This window comes from Rissa tridactyla, chromosome 18, assembly GCF_028500815.1.
Source record: "Rissa tridactyla isolate bRisTri1 chromosome 18, bRisTri1.patW.cur.20221130, whole genome shotgun sequence".
Taxonomy (NCBI): domain Eukaryota; kingdom Metazoa; phylum Chordata; class Aves; order Charadriiformes; family Laridae; genus Rissa; species Rissa tridactyla.
In genome coordinates this window covers 5,265,509-5,286,379 of record NC_071483.1, presented here as the reverse complement: position 1 = coordinate 5,286,379, position 20,871 = coordinate 5,265,509, and the positions used below count along the sequence as shown (strand labels likewise).

Sequence of the window (20,871 nt, the reverse complement as noted above, 5' to 3'; positions counted from 1 at the left end):
CTAGAGCAGGTTGCTCAGAGCCTCATCCAGCCTGGCCTTGAATGTCTCCAGGGATGGGGCCTCCACCCCCTCTCTGGGCAACCTGGGCCAGTGTCTCACCACCCTCAGTGGAAAGAACTTCTTCCCAATGGCTGATCTAACCCTGCCCTGCTCTAGTTTAAACCATTGCCCCTCGTCCTGTCTTAATTGCCAATAAAGTCCATTTAATGAGCTGACCTAAGGTGTGTCCTCAGCTTGCGGACCGAGGCCGGAGAGGGGACATTCTCCTCTCGTGGCTGCCCAAACGCCTGAGCCCTGCGGCTTTCCTCGTGTGACGGAGCTGGGGTGCTCGGCTTCCGCAGCAGCGAAACCAGCGTGGAAGCGTTTTGGGAAGGGGACGTTTGGCACAGGAGGGCTCCGTGTCCTGCCGGGGGGCAACAAAGAGCGGGGACATTGCAAGACCCCGTCGGTGTCACCTCTGCCGAGAGGGTCCCTCTGTCCGGCTGCGAGCGGGGAGCAGCGTTCTCCCCCTGCCAGCAAGCTGCTAATGAAGGCCGGGTGCTAACGAGGGTGTCATTTAATAAGGGAGGGGATAAACGAGGGATGGGTGGGAGCTGGGCATGCGGAGGACAGTGCGTTCCCAGAGAGCTCCATCCCGTCGGAGCGCCGGTACCCGAAGGGCTGCTGCGGCCGCAGATGTCACCCCATCGATCGCCTTCGTTGGCCGCCCAGTGGGCGCTTCTCCATCGCGCTGAGTTCTCCCTTTTTGGTGAGCTCCTGCGGTGAGGAGTCCGGCAATTCCATTAAAGAGGGGCTGAAAACGCATTTCCCTCTGTGTACGGGAAAATTTGGCCCTGACGGTTTCTTCGGATTCCCCCTGGGATTTCTCCTGTAGGATGAGCCGTCACGGAGATCCCTCGCCTCTCCTGAACCGCCGGGGTTTTGCCGACCCTGCCCGCTCCGGCACAGCAAGAGAGGGCTGAAAACACAAACTCCCTTCTGCCCCAGGAGCCCACGTGGAGCTGGAGACGTTACGGCTCATTTTGAAATGAAAAGGCAATCTCAGAATATTGCATTTCTGTGAAATATCCCATCCCAGCTCCAGCTGAAGCGCTTCACCCCAGCTTTTATTTTTCTTCCCTTCGACATTAGCGAGCGCTAATGCTTAGTAATTTAGAATATAACCGAAATGACAAAATATTTTGATGCAGGAACCGCTCTGAAGTCTGGCAAAGACCTAGGAGGACAAGTCTTTTGGTGCATTTTGGGGTAACCCTTCCTAGATGGTCCCCTCCTGCCGTCAGGATCTCGATCCCGTACGTGACCAAGCAAACGAAGCGATGGCCAGACGCAGCTACTCCAGGGCAAAAGAACCCAACAAACCCCAAACAGCGCTTTAATGCTTCTGGCGGCTTAAAATGAAGGCACCGACCCGCAGCCCAGCCATCTGCCGAGGTGGTGGGTACGTACGCGACGGGAGACAGCACCTTCCCTCGAGCTCCCTGTTCCGTTCATCGCACCCAGCACGCGTTCTGCTTCGCAGACACCGGGGGGGGGGGATTAAAACCCACTTCGACGCACGGTTTCCTCCCCCCCAGCTCGTGCTCACGCTGCCTCGTCGGAGCTGGAAACGCGGTGGCCGAGTGGCTTCTGGCGAGTGCGGGTCCTGGGTCTGCGGCGTCTCACTCCTCCTCCTCTTCTTCCTCCTCTTCTCCCCCAGCGGCTGCCGGAGCATGAGGAATGTAAGTGCAGCAGGCAATGTTATCTTCCCAAATATTTTCTGTCAAGCGTGGATGTGTTTCTGCCGTCTTTCAGTTGGGTAAAGCTTCGCAGAGCTGCGTTTTGGCCTGGGGTCACGGGCTTGCTGTTCCCTTCAACTGGAAAACGTTTCTTTTTGGGTTTGTTTGTACGGAAGGAATAATTCTTGAGCCGGAGCTCCACGACCCGGGAGCCTGGTCAGGCGAGGAGGAATTGCTTTCCATGGCAGCGGAGGAGAGACCCCGTAAATCAGATCCCACCTTGTCTCCAGCACGGGTACTGCTGGGAAGAGGATAAAATACAGCGTCGCGCAGTACAGTACGATCTGTGCAGCGCAGGACAAAGTTTGGGAATCGGGATGATAAATCACTGGGAAGAGAAGAGGCATTTAACTTAAAGCTGTGGAAATTGATTAAAGCTCAGCCATTGCGTAAATTTGGTTAACCTGTATTAATCTGGGAAGGTACGCAGGTTTTCTTCTACATGGGGACGGATGACATTTCCAGAACTCAAGTCTTTAGGCTTTTCCAAGTTCTTATTGAAAAGCCAGAGATAATTACTTTTCCAGGGACATAAAGATAATGACTCCACATTTACAGAACACGATTAATAACAAGTCTGTTGATATTTACAGTCGCTTCACTTACCACTGAAATGGAGCCACCTCCGAAGCAGCCCATGGAGCTTTTTATCCCACGGCGCTGGGAACCTGGCGCTGGGGTTATTTCCAGGCGTGATACCAAAAAAATTGCTCGGAAAGGGCCTTTGGGAAGGTGCTGGCTCATCCTCCTGCGCCTCATGCCTTGCTCAAACCTCCTTCCCCGCCTGCCTTGGCTTCGCTGCGTGGGGGGAAGGGGTTTTCCCCCTTCTCTCTGCAGCAAACTTGGGAATTTTGGGGAAGCTGCTACGGCATCTCCAGCTGGGTGGAAGCGGATGGAAGATGGATGGAAGCTGGATGGAAGATGGAAGCCCTCGTGCCCTGCCAGCAGCCCAGGAAGGGACGGTGGCCTGACACCTCAGCCAGAAGAGTGGCTTCCAGCCACCAAATGCCTCTTCCCAGCACAAGAAGTGCGGGACCATGGACCAGGGATGCAGCGGTGAGCACCAGCCGCCATGAGGCTTTTTCTTTTTTTGGTGGGAATACATCCCGTCCCCGCTCTGTGCCTCAGTTTCCCCGTTACTAGAGAAAGGAGAGGGATGTCTGCTTCACACCTTGTCCTTCTCCACGGCTGCAGCCCCGGAGCTGACCCATCCAGCCCCATCCCATCCCCGCTGCTCCGACTCCCCCCTTCCCCAGGGCAGCATCGCCGCCCCCAGCCCAAAGCAGAAAAAGCCCCTGCAGGTCCCAAGCCAAGAAAACTCACTTCTAAGCCCTGCCTGCTGCCCCAAAATACCTCTCCGGGGCCGTGACCCCGCTTTGGCAGGCGCCGTTCCCCTCCCCATCACCTCCAGCCCAGGTTGGCAGATGCCTCTGCCAGATCGGAGACGGCGCGGAGGCTCCTCTCTCCCTTCGCTGCTAATGGGGAAGGCTCCGCAGCCTCGGCCCAGCCGGTGCCAAATCCCGCTCCCAACAGCTGTATGTTCTCCAGCATGAGTCATCCCCACCCCGAGCTTTCAGCCTCTCCATAACAACATTCCTTCTCTCTGATCTCAGATCCTGGCCGCGATCGCTCGCTCTCTAGTTCTCCATCCTCCATCCTCAGTCCCCAGCCCAGGCGGCAGAGAGCGGAGGAGGCTTTGCCAGGGTCCCCGGAGCTTGAAACAAGGGGGACTCAGATCCCCTCCCTCCCCCAAAATCAAGAGGAGGTGCCCAATTAGCAGGAGATTTCATTTTTTCTCTCTCTCTCCGAAGAGTGACAGTGACGGCGAGTCTTTTTCACGTTGGTTTTTTTTTTGCTGTTCCTCCCCATCCAAGACGTGTCCGACGCGCTGCCCACCCTCTCCCAGAGGTCGGGGAAAGTGCTCTGAGCCTTTGGTCCTGCCACGGGCCCTGCTCCGGAGCCCCTTCCTCTCCCTCCCTGCTGTCACTTTTGTCCTCGCTGGGTTCTTTTCCCCTCTTCACCTCCCTGCTCCTCCCCGGGTGATCCCGCTGCCTGCGTGGACAAGGGCACCTGCCACATCCGCCTCCCGCTCCGTGAGCTGGGTCTCGCAGGGAGGGTCTCCCGCCCTGAGCCCGTCCTCATCCCCTGCACGGCCCAGCTTTAGCCCCTGGAGAGCCGCGGGCAGCCGCCCTCTCCCCTGCGCCGCCTCCAGCGTCTTGTAGCGCGTTGATGGAAGACCCGTGGGGAGACCGACCCGCTGGGGGCATCACCGGGCGACCTGCAGTTGGAAACCTGCTTTTGAGCAGGCTCCTGCGTGGGGTTGGGCAGTGCCTGACTGCCAGGTCCCCCCCCCTCTGCCCACGCTGCCAAAAGCGCTGACCCTTCGCTCCTAAAGCTGCCGGCGCCCAGCTCTCCCCGCTCCCCCCCTCCGGCTCTTTGGCCGGCTCCGGCTGGCACAGGTACAGCCTCTGAATGGAAGTCAAATTTTTGCTCAAAAGCATTAATTTCTTCTGGATGGTGGAGTGCCCAGATGGTCTCCAGTGGTAGGGAAGGAAGACTTTGAACGCGTCGCTCGAACAGCATGAAAAGCCCAAGTCAAACCTCCTCCCTCCCCGGGCGGCTGCGTGGGTTAGCTCGCCCGGGTAGCCGGGAGGAGCGCGGCCTGGCGCCGGGCCAGCGGTGCAGCTGGCACCTTGAACTTGAACCCCCAGCTATAATCCTCCTCCTGCCCCAGCGCTCGGCGCTCCAGAAGCTCCAAAGTTTCCCAAATGCTGCTTTAATTGAGCCTGGCAGGGGGCCGGGGGCAGACGACCCCGTGCAGCATCTCCGCAGCGTATCCCAGAACTGGCGATTTCCTTCCTCTCGTCGTCATCGACTCACTGGATGGTGCTCCCCCCATGGAGAGAGGCAGGAAACCCGGCATCCTGCGCCCCGTTTCTGAGCTTTACCCCTAAAATCCTTTCCAGGCCGGTGCTCCCTGCCCTCGGGCCGGCCGACGGGATTCTGCATTTACTTTCAGGCCGCGGGGTGACAGAGTCACGCGGGGAATTGCAGGGTTATGTTTTGTGGCTCCCTGGGGAGAGCGGGGGTCTGGTTTGATGCTCTTCGAGTTACCACAGTTATGGGGAAGGGGGGGAATGTGAGCTCGGTGCCTTTTTAATTAAAGGCTGCTAAACAGCCTCTCTGCCTGCAAAACGTCGGTGGCTCGGGGGTGTAACGAGGCCGAATCTCCTCAGCACTTTGCAGCGCGGTGTGGTGTGGCGGTGCGTGAATGTGTTGGTGAGAACTGGGGTCGGTTGTTTCGGTGCATTGTGGTGTGACGCCGGCGGTTACAGCCGTGGGGCACAGCTCGCTGCCCCATGGGGATGGGGATGCAGGGACAGGGATGTGGGGACAGGGATGGGGATGTGGGGATGGGGATGCGAGGATGGCAATGCGGGGACGGGGAGACGGGGATGGCGATGTGGGGGTGGAGATGTGGGGATGCGGGGATGGGGATGCAGGGATGGAGATGCGGTGATGCGGCGATGGGGAGGCAGGGATGGGAATATGGGGATGGCAATGCAGAAATTGGGGATGTGGGGATGGGGATGCAGGGATGGAGATGTGGGGATGGGGATGCAGGGACGGGGATGCAGGGTTGAGGACGTGGGGATGGAGATGTGAGGATGCAGCAATGGGGACGTGGGGATGGGGATGCAGGGATGCAGTACCACGATCCTTGGGGGCTGGCGGAGAGGTCTGCGTGCAGCTTTTCGGCAAGTTCAGAGGAAGAAAAGCAAAGCGCTGCGCTCAAAGCCGGCTCCTTGCCGATGCTCTCCACTTTGTGCCCATCCGGAGGAAAAAGTGCCTCTGGATCCTGCTTTAAACACCGTCTTGCGGGGTGGGGGGGGCTGCATCAGTCGCCTCGGCTGCCAAAGTTAACTTGGGGTAGGGCTTTTATCCCAACTGCTGAACTCTCCGGTGCTCTGGGAAAGGACAACAGCCCCCGTCCCAGCGCCTGGCGGGGAGAAATGGGATCCACTGGTGTATCGTAGGCCACGGGGCCGGGGGGGTCTGCGCTCTGGAGAAGGGTCCCTGGGCTCTGAGCATCCCCTCAGGCAGCGGGGGGGGTCCCATCCTGCGCAGGGGGCTGGGGTCCCTGCTGGGAAAGGCCGGTGGGGGGGACCCGGGGGGCGGCGGAGGCCGGGGGGGGACTCTCTCGGCGGCAGGAAAATCCCCATCCGTCCCCCATCGCAACTTTCCCACGGGCGGCAACCGGCCGCCGGCCCCGCCGCGCCCCCGGGGGGGCGGGGGGGTCCCGTCTGTCTCTGTCCCCGTCCCCCCGTCCCCCCCGCCCCCGCCACCCCCGCGCTCCGCCCCCCCGCGGGGCCGCGGCCGGGGCGGGGACCCGGGGCCGGGCGGAACCCGCCGCCCCCCCCCCCCCGCCCCCCTCCCGCCTCGCAGCCCCAGACGTCCCGGCGGCGGCGAGGGCGAGCGGGGAGCTGGGAGTCGGTCGCCCCCGCCGCTCCATGGCCACGGCCGCGGCGGCGGAGCCCAGCGCCCGCCGCCCCCGGGGGAGCGGCAGCGGCCCCGGCGGGAGCAGCGCGGCTCGGCGGCCGCCGGTGAGTGCGGGGACGAGGGGACGGAGGGGGGAGCGGAGCCCCGGAGCTGGGGAGGCGGGGGGAACCCACGGCGGGGACACGGACACGGCACCGGCTGTGCGCTCCCGCATCAACCCCGGGCACCCCGACCCTGTGCGGGAGGCACGGCGGTGAGCACGGGCACCGGGCACCCACGGGCACCCGCCGGGCACCCGGCACCTACGGGCACCCAGGGACAGGGGGTACCCACGGGCACCCAGGGACACCGGGCACACACGGGGCACCCGGCACCTACAGGCATCCACGGACAGGGGGTACCCACGGGGCATCTACGGGCACCCACGGGCACGGGGTACCCACGGGGACAGGGCACCCACGGACACGGGGCACCCACAGGCACCGGGTACCCACGAAAAAGGGGGCACCCACGGGCATGGGGTACCCACAGGCACAGGGTACCCACGAAAAAGGGGGCACCCACGGGCATGGGGTACCCACAGGCACAGGGTACCCACGAAAAAGGGGGCACCCACGGGCATGGGGTACCCACAGGCACAGGGTACCCACGAAAAAGGGGACACCCACGGGGCACCCACGGGCACGGTGTACCCATGGGGCACCCACGGGCACTGGGCACCCATGGGGACAGGGCACTCACGGACATGGGGCACCCACAGGCACCAGGCACCCATGGGCACGGGGTACCCACAATTGTGGGGTACCCGCAGGCACTGGGCACCCGTGGGCACGGGGTACCCGTGGACGTGGGGCACCCACAGGACACCCACGGGCACTGGGCACTCATGGGCACCAGGAACCCACAGGCGCTGGGTACCCACCAACGTGGGGCACCCACGGACACGGGGTACCCATGGGCACAGGGCACCCACGGACACAGAGCACCCACGGACACGGGGCACCTACGGACACACGCACACAGCCCGCACACTCGCACGCCTACACCGACACACGGGGGGGTGTCCAGATGTGCCCGCACACGCGTGTGTGAGCCCACACAGGGACACGCACACCCCCTGGCACGGCCGGAGCCAGGCACCTGGGAAGCAGCCGGCTGGAGTGGCCAAATCCCAGCAGTTTTTGCGGTTCCCCGAGTCTCCTGGCAGAGGGGTGAGGCGAGGGGCGGCCACGCAGCAGATCCCCGCGCAGGGTTCGGCGTTAGACACGGGCGAGAGGAGAAGTGGGTGGAAATTATCCCGGCAGCTCCTGGACTTCGGGATCGGGAGGGCCTTTTCGGCACAAGGGGCTCTGCTTTGCGGCTTGGAGTTGAGGCTGGGGGGGGGGAACAACCGCAGCCGGACCCACGGCTCCCGTCTCGCTTCCAGGTGGGTTTGGATTCCTGCTCGTGAAATCGGGGAGACGGGAGGTTTAAAATGCTGGCGGCAAGAGTGATCCCAGCTGGGAATACAGCTGGGAACGGGCAGGCGGAGTGGGGTGCGGGTCCCTGGGTGGGAGGAGACGGGTTCTGTGTGTTTGTACCCGCTGGATAACTTGGGCCATGCCTGGGAGCAGGGAGGACTTGGCACCCCCCGGAGTCCCCTCCCTCCCTCCCTCCCTCCACGCTGGCAGGGATTTTTTCAAAGGAGCAGCGGGGAAGGTGCCAAATTCAGAAAGAGTTTGGTCCTAATTCCCTGGAAATCCCAGCCTACGGGTTTTTTTTTTTTTTTTTTTTTTTTTTTCCTTCCTTTTCTCTCGGCCATGAGGATTTGCAAGGTGCTTGGCTGCAGCCTGCTTCCCCGGGGTGCCCAGCCACCCCGCACCGCTTCCCGGAGGCAGGAATTCTCCCAGGAAATCCCCCTGAGCACCCCACTCCTCCTCCTCCTCCTCCTCCGAGCAAGCAAAAAGCTGCCATTAGAAATCCGCTCTCCGTTTAAATTTAGATTTGCCTGCATTATCTTGGATTCGGATTTATTAATTATTTGCATCTGGTTCATATCAAAAAAAAAGTTGAGCAATGCAGATGTCCTGATTTCGGCATCAGCTTGGAGGAGAAACACCAAATTTGCGGCGTTTCCATTGTCTCCTGAAACAATGGCCCGTCAGAAGCAGCCGGGAACGACGATCCCCTTCGCAGGGGTCTGACATGAGTTAAGCATCCACCCGCCTTGCGTGATCTCCTCGCTATGGGTGACTGCGGCTCGTTTCCCAGCCGTAGAGATTAGTCTAATTAGCAGAGCAAATCTGGGTAAGGCAAGCTCTTGTAATTAGTAATCAGTTGGATGTTTCCACGCACTTCTCTTTGCCTGAGGGGCGGGGGGGGGGTTTGGCGGATGGCCCCGTTTTGGGAGCAGGGAGGACTTTGGAGAAGTCAAGGTGAACGGGGCTGGTGGCACCGGGGGCACTTGTGGCACTGGGGGCTCTCCCCACTCCTGGGTGTTGCTGCGTCCCGTTTGTCCATCGGGACTTTCTCTCCTGGGGGAGCCCACCAAGGACTGTCCCCATCCAGAGGGACAGACCCATCTGTGTCCCCAGACCACCCCAGCGTCGCCTTTCCCTATAGCTTGCTGTCCCGGATCGTGCTCCAAGTGACACTGGTGGCCCTGGTGGCTCCTGGCTGCCATCTGGGCCGTGTTGACCTGAAGGTGGGAAGCCTGCGAGATGCTCCTCCGCCAGGCGTGGAGGTGGCGTCTGCAGCAGGGAGTGCTTGGGGGAGGCGGTTGTGTGTGAACATCTCCTCCATCCCGTCCTTCCCCCGGGGAATCGGAGAGAGAAACGAGGGACGTTTCGGACCCATGAGCCGTCGTCACCTTTGGGCCACGGGCAGAGGGTAAATAGTCACAGACCGGGTCTCCTGCGCTCCAGTAAAGGTGAAAATACATCACAAGCCCCGTGAAAAGCAGGCGTGAGACCCCCCAGCCCAGGAGCTGGTGGTTCCTGCTGGGAAGGGGGATAATCCTTCCCACACGGTGACAATTAGCGTTACTGGGTTCATGTGAAAGCTTCTGTGAGGGACAGAATTAATGATGATTGATTAACGGGCGTCCCCAGCCAAAGCTGAAGCCGGAGTGACAGATTTTGTCACCGCATTGGGAACGCGTTTGCGCCGGGGTCGCGGCCGGGAGATTTACCCCTCGGGACTGAGCCCGGAGGAGACTTTGCAGCTCCGGGCTGGGAGCTGCTGGTGGGTACTGGGATGGCGACAGGGTGTTTTTCCTGCCGGGAGAGACCCAGAAAGGTGCTCGGGGGCTTTTTCTCTTCTTTCTTCTCTCTGAGCACCTCTAATGTGTAGCCAAGGGGACAGGGAAAAACAGGAAAGGAGGAGGCACCGCGTGAGGCCTCGGACCACCCCGAGCATCCCAGACAATGATGGTTCATGTGGGGCCTTAAACCACCCCGAGCGTCCCAGACGATGGGACCAGTCGGGACGGACGCTGCTCCCCCGCCGGGATGGGAGGCGGGATGGGGAGAAGGGAGCGGGCGCCCGGGTGCTGCTCCCCGCCATCCCCTCCCTGCCCCGCGCCGGGGGCGGCGTTGGAGGTTAGGATGAAAAAGGGAGTTATTTTTAAGCGTCTCCTCTCGGCGCAGACTGTCATCGCCATTCTCCGAACCTTCTCCGGTGGGTGGGGGAGGCAGGGAGGGCTCTGGCAGCTCAGCGTGTCCTCGCACCTATAAGGTCCCGCTGCCTGGGTCCCCCTTCCCTGCGGAGGGGGGGTTTGGGGGGGCTCAGCCACCCGGGGCTTTGGCACCCCAGGAGTTTAAAAGCCGTCTAAGCTGGATTTAATATTTCTCCGGCATGTGGCTGTCGGGTGTGCTGCGGGCTCCTCGCCCAGGCTCCCCGGGAGGAGGATGCTTCGGGTGAGCCGCAGAGCAGCTGTAAAACCCCGTCCCTGCCCTGGGAACGGCGCTGTGCGGTGCCGGGGGCTCCCGGGGGGGCTGGGACGAGGTCTGTGTGGGAGGGGGGGGCTGCGCGGTGCCTCGGCGCTTCGGCGGTCTCGCCCGTCACCGCGGCCTTTAGTCACGCTCCAGGCTCTGCTGCCTCATTTGGCAATGGATTTCAAACTCCGTTTATTCCCAAAGTCGGGAGAGCGGCTCTAAAGTCGCAATGTTTTAGGAAAAGAGGAGGGAAAACGAGGGGCTTTCTGTTTGTCAGGCATTTCTGGAGCGGTTGTTGCAGCCTGGGCTGCTCCTGGTACCAGCTCCCCGGGGTGATGCTCTGCCGGGGTGAGGTGCGGAAGACTCACAAGGATGGGATCTGGGTGCAGGATGGATCCCGGATACAGGATGGATCCTGGGTGCAGGATGGATCTCGGGTGTGGCATGGGATCCTGGGTGCAGGATGGATCCTGAGTACGGGAGGGATCCTGTGTGCAGGATGGATCTTGGGAGCAGGATGGGATCCTGGATACAGGAAGGGATCCTGGGTACAGGATGGATCCTGGGAGCAGGGTGGGATCCTGGGAGCAGGATGGGGATCCTGGGTGCAGGTCGGGATCTTGGGTGCAGGATGGATCCTGGATACAGGACTGGATCCTGGGTGCTGGATGGGATCCTGGGTATAGGATGGGATCCTGAGTGCAGGATGGATCCTGAGTACGGGATGGATCCTGGATACGGGACAGGATCCTGGGTGCAGGATGGATCTTGGGAACAGGGTGGGATCCTGGGTACAGGACGGGATCCTGGGTGCAGGATGGATCCTGGGAGCAGTATGGAATCTTGGGTGCAGGATGGATCCTGGATACAGGACTGGATCCTGGGTGCAGGATGCATCTTGGGTACAGGACGGGATCCGGGGTGCAGCATGGATCCTGGGAGCAGGATGGGGATCCTGGGTGCAGGTCGGGATCTTGGGTGCAGGATGGATCCTGGATACAGTACTGGATCCTGGGAGCAGGATGGATCCTGGGAGCAGGATGGGATCCTGGGTGCAGGATGGATCCTGGGTGCAGGACGGGCCATGCCCCGAGGACGGGCATCGCAGCCCGGAGCGGGGCAGGCCAGCAGCGATAGAAACGCTCTCCCCGGGGAGATGCAGAGTTTTAAATCCCTGCTTGGCCTGGTGGGGTCCGTCCTGCGCCCAAACCCTTTCCAGGGGTTATCCGGGAAAAAACAGGGGCATAAACCTGGCAGGGGGAGGCAGCTGCCCTCAGTGCTGCCTGCGGTTTTTGTCCCCGAGCTGGCTGGCATCTCCCGCAGCACATCACCGGGGTGGCACCGCCAGGCACCGGCGCAGCCCCTCATCCCTCAGCCGCAGGGAGATTTTTGAGGCCAAATCTGCTTTTTGATAGCCCCGTGGCACGCCACAAACTCAAGCAGGCAGCACAGTCACGGCAGGGCCAGAGCATCCCCAGGGCACCCCGGGATGCAGGGACCCGCCTGCGGGAGGGACCCTTCCCAAATTCCGCTTTTCCCCCCCTCCGCCGGGCCAGCTCTGCCGTTGTGGGATGCGTTGGGATTTAGCGTCAAATTTTCAGAGCGTCTGTCTGCGAAGGCGACGGGAGAGGATTGGGGTGGGAGGGTGGAGCCGGCAATATGCCTTCGTGATGGCGGGGGGGGCGGATGCGGGGGGGGGGGATTAGAGAAATATTTGCGTTTATTTTAATGCCGGGCTTATTGCGGGGATTGGGAGCTTAACTCCGACCCTGGCAGCGGCGGATGCAGCCCCTCATCTCGCTCCATAACGCTAACGGCGTTTCCATTTCCATCCCGTCATTCCTCCCCGCTGGGGAAGCGAAACCTCAAAACCGGAGGCGTCGGGTCCCGCTGAACCGCGGCTGCCTCCGGGCTGCAGGGGGGTGGCCGGGGGGGGCCCCGGGCCACCTCCTGTCCCCACCAGGGGACCGGGCTGTCCCCCTACCACCCCCAGGACCCCCATCCCAGCCTAGCGCCGCTGCTCCGGCGTTGAATTAATCCATTCGCCTGAGTGTCGGCGTCTGCGAGTTGCAGAATTGGATGGCAGCGCTGGGCTTTTCTATTCTTTTTTTTTTTTTTTTAATTTCTTTTTTTTTTTTTTTTTTTTTTTTTTAATAAAGAGCTTATATAACCTTGGGGATTCTATTAATAAAAATAATGGTTTTGAACTCTGGGAACAACCAGCCCCGACGATGAGCAATTAAATGCTCCAACTTCAGAAAGCAGGCAGCTATGGGGGAGATAAGGGGAGAGGCGCTCGGGGGCGGGGGGGGGGGGCAGGGGGGGACCAAGGTCGGGTCCCCACCCGGAGGGAGGTTGCCGGATCTGCCTGTCCCTCCTGTATCCCTGTATCCCCATCCCTGTGCCCGGGGAAGGGAAGAGGGAGCGGGGAATGGAGTTATTTCAGACCCAGCCTGGGGGGGTGTGGGGGGGTGTGGGGGGGTGGACACCCCCTGGGTGCTGCTGAACCCATTTTCCAGCACCCCGGCTCCCACGCCTCACCCCCGTGGGACGTATCCAGTGCGGAATCGTGGGACCAACATCCCAGCACGACCTGGATGAACATCGCCGGGAGCCGGCACAACACCCTGCCGGGGACTTTGGCGGGGGGGTCGTGGCCCCCGTGGGCCTGGGCTTTGGCTCCAGCAGGGGCTCGGGGGGGGCGGGGGGATGTGTGTGTGTTAAAGGCGATAACGGCAGAATTGGGTTTAAAAAGGCGCATCCAAGGTGCTGAGACAAAACCAGGGGGTGGCTGCTGTGGGGGGGGGTGTTCAGGGTGGCTTCGGGGGCCGCGAACCCCGGGGGAGGTCACAGTTCCCCCCCCCCCCCCCCCCCGCAAGCCGGTATCAAAAAGCCTTCGCTCCGCTCTGGCGGTTTCGGGGGGTTTTACTTATTTTAATCCCTAAGTAGCCGGCGAGGTATTTAAAGGGTTTAATATAAATTTAAGAGAAGTGGAATCTAAGATGGTAATTAGAGAAAGCTGGGACAGAACCTAAATTAAGGCATTTGGAGGCAAAAAAAAAAAAAAAAAAAAAAAAGCCCCCAGTCGTTGGGATGCGTTCGAGTGCCCGATTGTTTCCCTTTAATACCCAAATATTTAAAAAGTCATTTTTTCCATTCAGGGTGACCGTCGCGTTGGGTTTCTTGTGTTTCCCCCTGCCTTGGAATGCGGGATTATCGGCTTCTTTCCCAGGAAGGTTTCACCCCCCCTCCTCCCCCCCCCCCACCCCCCCGCCCCCGGCAGCGGGGGGCTGTGGGTTGGGGTTGTTTTGTTTGGGGGTTGATTTTTTTTTATTTTTTTTTGCCTCTAAATCTCCCTTATTCAAATGGTCCCAGCTTGACAGCCTTGTGCCAGGAACACGCTGTCATCCTGCAACTCATATCTTTAATTCCTTCCCTCTCATGCTAATAACACCTTAAGATGATTAAGACTCGGGGGGGGGGGGGGGGGGAAGGCGACCAAAAAACTCAGTATCTTATTTTTCTGCCGTGGGTGATGCTGGTCGTTGGCTCTCGGTGCTTCATTCGTCTCGGGAGAGTAAAATTAGAGGGTCACCCTCCTCCTGCCGGGGTTTTTCCCCGTTGATTTTACTTCCCGGCTTTTAATTGCGGAATATTGACGCTGCCGTGTTCGATGAACGTTCTCCTTTCGCGCTGTAAGAAGCGGCGGCGGGGCGAGTCCCCTCCGCAGCATCCCTTGGCCGGGGGCCACCCTGCGGCGCTTGCCCGCTCCCGCCGGCGGCACGGTGCGGGAAGAACCCGGGCGACATTCCCAACCGGCGGCGCCAGCGGATGCGGGACAGGGCTCGGACACGGACCGGGGCTCGGACAGCCCGTCCTGCCCGGCCACGCTGCCCACCGCCGCCGGGCACGCCGCGGCCGGCCTGCACGGATACCCGATTCCCCTCCACATGAGGTTATTTAATTTCTTTTTTTTTTTTTTTAAAGATTTTTTTTTTTTTTTCAGTCGGGGACACGTGCAGAGCGTGTTTTAGCTTCCCCGTACGGCGGGGCACCACTTACCCCGTGCGCGACGGTGCCAGCCGTGGCTTCCCTGATGCCGATGCTTCCCTGCCGGGCTGGTTTTGGCAGCAATTTTGACACCTTCTTGCTCGTCTAGAAATCAAGGTACTGGAGAAAATTAAACACACTGGAACGCCCCGTAAATCCCGGGGTGCGGAGCTTTATCTCAGTGTGTGCGAGGGCAGGAGCCTGTGGATGCGCTGAGCGCGTCGGCTTCCCCCCCCGGCGCGGGAGATAAGGAAAAGAGGCTCTTTCAGCTCAAATCCCGCCTGGGCGCTGGGTTGGTGAGTCCCGTGGTCTGACGAGCAGCTCGAGGATAGTGGGATGTTGGTTCAGGTTTTCAGGTCGCGTGTGGATAGCCAGCGGAGCGACACGGGGAGCGGCGTCGCTTGCAGGGCCCCGTACGGCTTCCTCCGACCTTCGGGTTGGGTTTCCGTGTGCCGCCCGTGCCTCAGTTTCCCCAGCAGGCAAATGAACCGCCCCTTCCCTCGCTGCTGGTGAGCCGAGTGGCTCGTGGCAGCCTTTTGGAGGTGTCGTAGGACTCAGTGACCCAGGATGGATCATTTGGGCCCCCGATGCCGGCGATGTCTCCGTGACGGTGCAGCGGGGTCCTGGGGGTTGGGATGTGAGATTTCAGGCTTCGGCAGCGCGGCCGGAGGGAGCCCCTTGGCCCTTCCGCTGCTCCCGAGCTGGGAGAGGGAAGTACCTCGAGGAGAGTAGGCAGGCGAGGGGGGAGAGGAAAGCTGCCGGGCCCTGACGTGGTGCAGCCTGTGGACTTGGTGTCCCCTGTGCTCCTGATGTCCCTGTGCCCTCCCTGTTCCTGGCATCCCCCTCCTCCCAGTGTCCCGGTGCTCCCCGTGCTCCTGGCATCCTCATGCTCCTGGTGTTCCCATGCCTCTCATGCTCCTGGTGTCCTCATGCTCCCACCATCACCATGGTCCCCATGTTCCTGGCATCCCTGTGCTCCCAGTGTTCCTGTGTTCCCTGTGTTCCTGGCATCCCCCTGCTCCCAGTGTTCCCAGCATCCCTGTGCTCCCAGTGTCCATGTGCTCCCCATGTTTCTGGCATCTTCTTGCTCCTGTTGTCCCTGTGGTCCCCGTGCTCCTGGCATCCCCATGCTTCCCATGTTCCTGGCATCCCCCTGCTCCCAGTGTTCCAGCATTCCTGTGCTCCCGGTGTCCCTGTGCTCCCTGTTTTCCTGGCATCCCTCTGCTCCCAGTGTTCCCAGCATCCCTGTGCTCCCAGTGTCCATGTGCTCCCCATGTTTCTGGCATCTTCTTGCTCCTGGCATCCCTGTGGTCCCCGTGCTCCTGGCATCCCCATGCTTCCCATGTTCCTGGCATCCCCGTGCTCCCAGTGTCCCGGTGCTCCCCGTGCTCCTGGCATCCTCATGCTCCTGGTGTTCCCATGCCTCTCATGCTCCTGGCGTCCTCATGCTCCCACCATCACCATGGTCCCCGTGTTCCTGGCATCCCTGTGCTCCCAGTGTCCCTGTGGTCCCCGTGTTCCTGGCATCCTCATGCTCCTGGTGTTCCCATGCCTCTCATGCTCCTGGCATCCTCATGTTCCCCGTGTCCCCGTGCTCCCCATGTTCCTGGCATCCCCATGTTCCCAATATTCCTGGCATCCCCGTGCTCCTAGTGTTCCCAGCATCCCTGTGCTCCTGATGTCCCTGTGTTCCCCATGTTCCTGGCATCCCCCTGCTCCCAGTGTCCCTGTGGTCCCCGTCCTCCTGGCATCCCCATGCTCCTGGTGTTCCCATGCCTCATACTCCTGGCATCCTCACGCTCCCAGCATCCCCATGCTTCCCATGTTCCTGGCATCCCCCTGCTCCCAGTGTTCCCAGCATCCCTCTGTTCCCAGTGTCCATGTGCTCCTCAGAGCTTCCAGCATCTTCTTGCTCCCGGCGTCCCTGTGCTCCCATGGTCCCAGCATCTCCATGCTCCCAGTGTCCCTGTGGTCCCCATGCTCCCGGCATCCCGGACGCGCGCCCCCCCCCGCCCCCAGCCCAGTGATGCCTCCTCACCTTTTTCTCCTGCCCCCCCGCAGGAGGAGCGGCCGAGCCGGCGAGGATGACTGCCGAGAGCGCCGAAACCAACGGCCCCGTGCGGGAGCTGGAGGCGGGGGGGACCAAGCCACCACCCCCCCGCGTCCCGCCGCGGCGCCGGGGACGCCGCCTGCGCCGCAAGTCACCGCCGGAGGTGCCGGTGAAGGGGCAGCTCCGCATGCGCTCGCCGTCAGGAGCCTTCGTCATGGTGGGCATCTCGGTGGTCCTGGTGGGCATGACCATCGCCGTGGTGGGCTACTGGCCCCACCGGGGACCTGGGAGCACCGTGGCCGGCGCGGGGAACACCAGCATGGCAGGGGACATGAGGAGGGAGGTGGCCGCCGGGCGCCACGTGCCCCACAGTGAGAAGCTCAAGCTGATCGGCCCCGTCATCATGGGCATCGGGCTCTTCATCTTCATCTGCGCCAACACCATGCTGTACGAGAACAGGGACATGGAGACCCGCAGGCTGATGCAGAAGGGACTCTACTCCATGGCGGCGGGTCTCCCTGAGGGCGCCGGCCCCGAGGACGGGCACTGCCAGCGCGGGGACGGCCAGCCCGTCCCCAAGGCCAACGCCGAGTGCGTGGAGGGCTGCTACCAGGTGGATCTCTCCTGCCAGCCCAGCCCTGGCAACAAGTGGTCCGACTGCTACGGCCCCAACAGGCTCCAGACCGCGGCTGAGCTCTTGCAGCAGCCGGCAGCGTCCCCCACCGCCTCCCTCCTCAGCCTCCGCCCCGGCGCCTCCGCCGAGGCCAACCTCAGCCTCTCCTGCCGCGCCGGGGCCGAGTCCCTTCTCTCCTCGGCTGTCGGCGCCTTGGCATTGCCCGTCATCAAGCTCAACAACCGCTTGCTGGACGTGGCGGCGCGGGGGGCCGGGCAGAGGGCAGAGGGGGGCCCCGCCGAGCATCCCCTTGAAGACCCACGGCTCTCCCAGGGCGGCAGCATTGCGCCCTGTGGCCAGGACCATGATGGAGGTGGCCACGGCCGTGATGGTGGTGGCCACGTTGTCATCAACATGGATGGCGGCTGCCCCGGCGCGGAGCCGGAGGAGTTCGGCCTGGACGCGCAGCTCCACACCCCGGGACACTCCAAGTCCCTGGACCTCGGTCGGCCGGGGGTGCTGCTGGTGGCCCCCATCAAGGACCGTAAGAACCGGAGCTGGCCCCGGCTGGACCACGTCAGCCTGGTGGGTTACGCCAAACTGGAAAGTACTGGCGAGTCCTCGGACCGGCTGCTGGAGCCCGGCAAGCCCCCGAGCCGCAGCGAGCCCCGACCCAGCTCCTGGGTGGTGGGGATGGAGCGGGGTGAGCGGGTCTGAGGTCCCCGCGGCCCCCGGGGACCGTCACGTCGCAGTCCCTCCTCCTGACCCCCAGCAGCCACCAGTGACCCCAGAACCCCACAGCCGGGAGGGGTTTGGGGACGGCGTTTTTAAGCGGATGCCAAGACGGGGGTCCTGACCCGTGGCTCGAGGACGTGCCTGGGGTGGGATGTCCTCTCCTGGGGTGGGATGTCGTTTCGTGGCTGCCTCTCGACGGCTCCCCGGTGGCTGCCCTTGGCCTTACAAGCCCTTCTCCCGGTGGCTTTTCCAGAGGAGCCCTCGCTTTGGGACCCAGCACAAACTGCGGGATGGGGACGTGGGGCGGGCGAAGCCCCGCTGGCCTCCGCAGCACTTTATTTCAGTGGGGTGGGGTGGGTGTTTTTTGCGGGGGAGAGGGGGGTGTCCCCTTCCCCAGCCTCAACCCACCGGGAAATTTGCTTGACCGGAGCACGTAAGCCCGACGGGGCTATTAAATATTCTCTCGATGCCACGCGGTCCCACCTCGCCTCATCGTCTGACCTGCGGGATGCTCGGGGCCGGGGCGGGGGGGGGGCTGGGGAGAGTAAGGGTGCTCTCTAACCAGGTGCCGAATATTTGCAGGATAAGGTGATAAGCTCGAAGTTTGTGGGGTTGGTTTGGGGTTTTTTGCAGAGGAGGATGGAAAAGGTGCCCAGGGATGCTGCAGGCAGCCCCGAAATTAAAACGGAGTCGCCGGGGCGCGGCGGTTCCCAAAGTCTGTCCGTGGGTCAGGGTTTATTTGTGCTGTTTTGTGGTGGGGTGAAGGACGGGGGTGGCGGGAGGGTGCAGGCGGTTGGGGGATGCGGGTGGTGGGAGGGATGCGATGGGGCAGAGACGGGGAGGGGGTGAGCGGCGGTGCTGGTTTTGCCGGGTCCCGGTGGGTGCTGCCGCATTATTTGGTGCCCTTTGGATGCAGAAGAGGAGCCGCACGGGATGCGGGCAGAGACCAGCCTCGGGCACCGGGGTGGTGCCCTCCCCATAGGGAAGGTGGCACAGAAACAAAACCCTCCAAAAACCCGTCACAGCAGGAAAATGCAGTAGGAAAACGTGGATAAAACGGAGAAACAGGGTTGGGTGAGGATGCGCTGCGGGATGCAGCTCACGTCCCGTCTCGGGAGATGGCTCCAGGCTCAGCAGCCCGAGGGAGGGGAAGCATCGGCTGCCCGTTTTCTTGCAAACGAGCAATTTTTGCTCCGGCATTTCTTTCCCGGTCCTTTCCCAGGGTCTTTGCCGTGTTTGGCCCTGGGGAAGGTGCGGGCTGGTCTCTGCTTTGACGCTCACCCTCCATTCCCGTCAATTCCCTCCGGCACGTGGCCGCCTTGTCCCTCCGACGTCCCCCCTGGGTGAAGCCCCATCCGGGGCTCTTGTCACCCCTTTTTGTCACCCCACGGGGCTGGGGACAGGGGACGGGGCTGCGGGAGCCGGGGAGGGTTGTGCTGGCGATGCTGTCGTCCCTCATCCGCCTGTCATCACCTTCCGCATCGCCGCGTTAACCGCTGGCGTTGGCAGATTAAAGCCTGCAAGAAACAAAACCTCTCTGCGCTCGTTTTAGAGAAGTCAGGGTTTCCACGACTTTTTTTTTTTTTTTTTTCCTCCTCCCCCCCTCCCCTTTGAAAATTCAGCGTGTTTTGTTTTGAGTTCTACGATTATTTTTTCACTTTAAATTCCTATTTTGCCTTTCAAACGGGAGCGGTACCTGCTTCACGCCCGGAGCAGATCCGGCCCCATTTCCACCTCTGCTCCTCCACCCTGCCCCATGTGAGACCCCCCCCCCCGAGCTGTGGGGCTGTGAACCCCCTTTTTCCCAAAAAGCAGCCCCTAAGCTCCCCCCACAGCCCTGCAGTGGGGTTTTTTTTTCCTGCTTTACAAGAAAAGGCCATCTCTGTTTCCAACGCAAACTCACCCAAAAAGTCTGGGTGCCGGGTACCAGCCTCCCCCTTCGCAGGGCGGCGGCGATGGAGGGGGGGGTCGGTGGCATCCCCGCCGTTTCGCTGGGAGCGATACCAGCCCCCGGGCTCAGCTATTTCTCGGGCTGCTTAATCGCAAAATTATTTAGGCACCCGTTCAACGCAATAAACAGCAACAACAACAAAAAAGTCAGCGGCGGGGTCTGCCCCGAAGCAGCGTCCCGGGGGACGTGCCGGGAGGTTGTTTTTAGCTGAAAAAAATAACTTGGTCGTTTGGGCTTAACCAGCTGCAGCCAGAGCTAACGCCAGGCCCTGGGCCACGCTTCGGAAACCGGCAGCAAGAAATTGGAGCCCGAAAGGCCACAAGGAGCCACGCCAGGAGCTGCTTCAGGGCCGGGAGCTTTTGTTTCCATTTTCCCCCTTCATTTTCTGGCTGGGGAGCAGCCCGACCGTGGGAAGCAGCTGCATCCCAACGTGCAAACGATGGGGACGAGAGGGGAACCTGCCTGTGATGTCTCCTGCCTGGACCACGCGCCTGCCCCAGCGGCCTCCTGCTGCCCCAGCATCTTCCTCCTGCCCCAGCGTCTTCCTCCTGCCCCAGCGGCCTCCTCCTGCCCCAGCGGCCTCCTCCTGCCCCAGCATCCTCCTCCTGCCCCAGCATCTTCCTCCTGCTCCAGCATCCTCCTCCTGCCCCAGCGTCTTCCTCCTGCCCCAGCGTCTTCCTCCTGCCCCAGCGGCCTCCTCCTGCCCCAGCGGCCTCCTCCTGCCCCAGCATCCTCCTCCTGCTCCAGGATCCTCCTCCTGCCCCAGCATCCTCCTCCTGCTCCAGGATCCTCCTCCTGCCCCAGCATCCTCCCGCCCAACGCAGCAGCATCCTCCAGGGAGGCATTGCTGAGCCACGTAGGGATCATTTAAAAATGCAAAGCTGCTTGATTAATTAATCCGACAGGGTGAGAAGAGCCGTGCTTGCTCTAGAGAGAACATCATCCACACATCCCTCACCTGCAGCTCCGCCGGTGGACTCGGTTTCAAGAGTTTTTGTGGGATTTTAACAGTGCTGGCTTCAACAGATGGACACCATGGATGCTCTCACCCCCGTGCAGCGTGCTGGGAATAAAACAGCGGGAATGGATCTGGGTTGAGAAGAAAAATTTAAAAATAAAGCGGAAAAAAAAAAAAAAATCCACCCTGGATCCCTCCGTTGACCCCGCTCGGCTGCAGAGCTGTGAAGTTAAAGCATCCTGGCAGCACTGGAGGTGTCACACTGTGCGGCTTGTGAAGGGCGATGCTGGACGGTGTCTTCTCGTCCCGCCTGGGAACCGGC

The 20,871-nt window shown here is 61.6% G+C and overlaps 1 protein-coding gene across 1 annotated transcript; it reads left to right on the top strand.

The window, feature by feature from the left end:
• The first annotated feature begins 6,248 nt into the window (after positions 1 to 6,248).
• TMEM200B (transmembrane protein 200B) lies at positions 6,249 to 18,101 on the top strand. The gene is made up of 2 exons (XM_054223789.1): positions 6,249 to 6,382; positions 16,304 to 18,101. The coding sequence occupies exon 2, from the start codon at positions 16,327 to 16,329 to the stop codon at positions 17,620 to 17,622; it is 1,296 nt and encodes a 431-aa protein (XP_054079764.1). The 5' UTR covers positions 6,249 to 6,382; positions 16,304 to 16,326; the 3' UTR covers positions 17,623 to 18,101.
• The last annotated feature ends 2,770 nt before the right edge of the window (positions 18,102 to 20,871 follow it).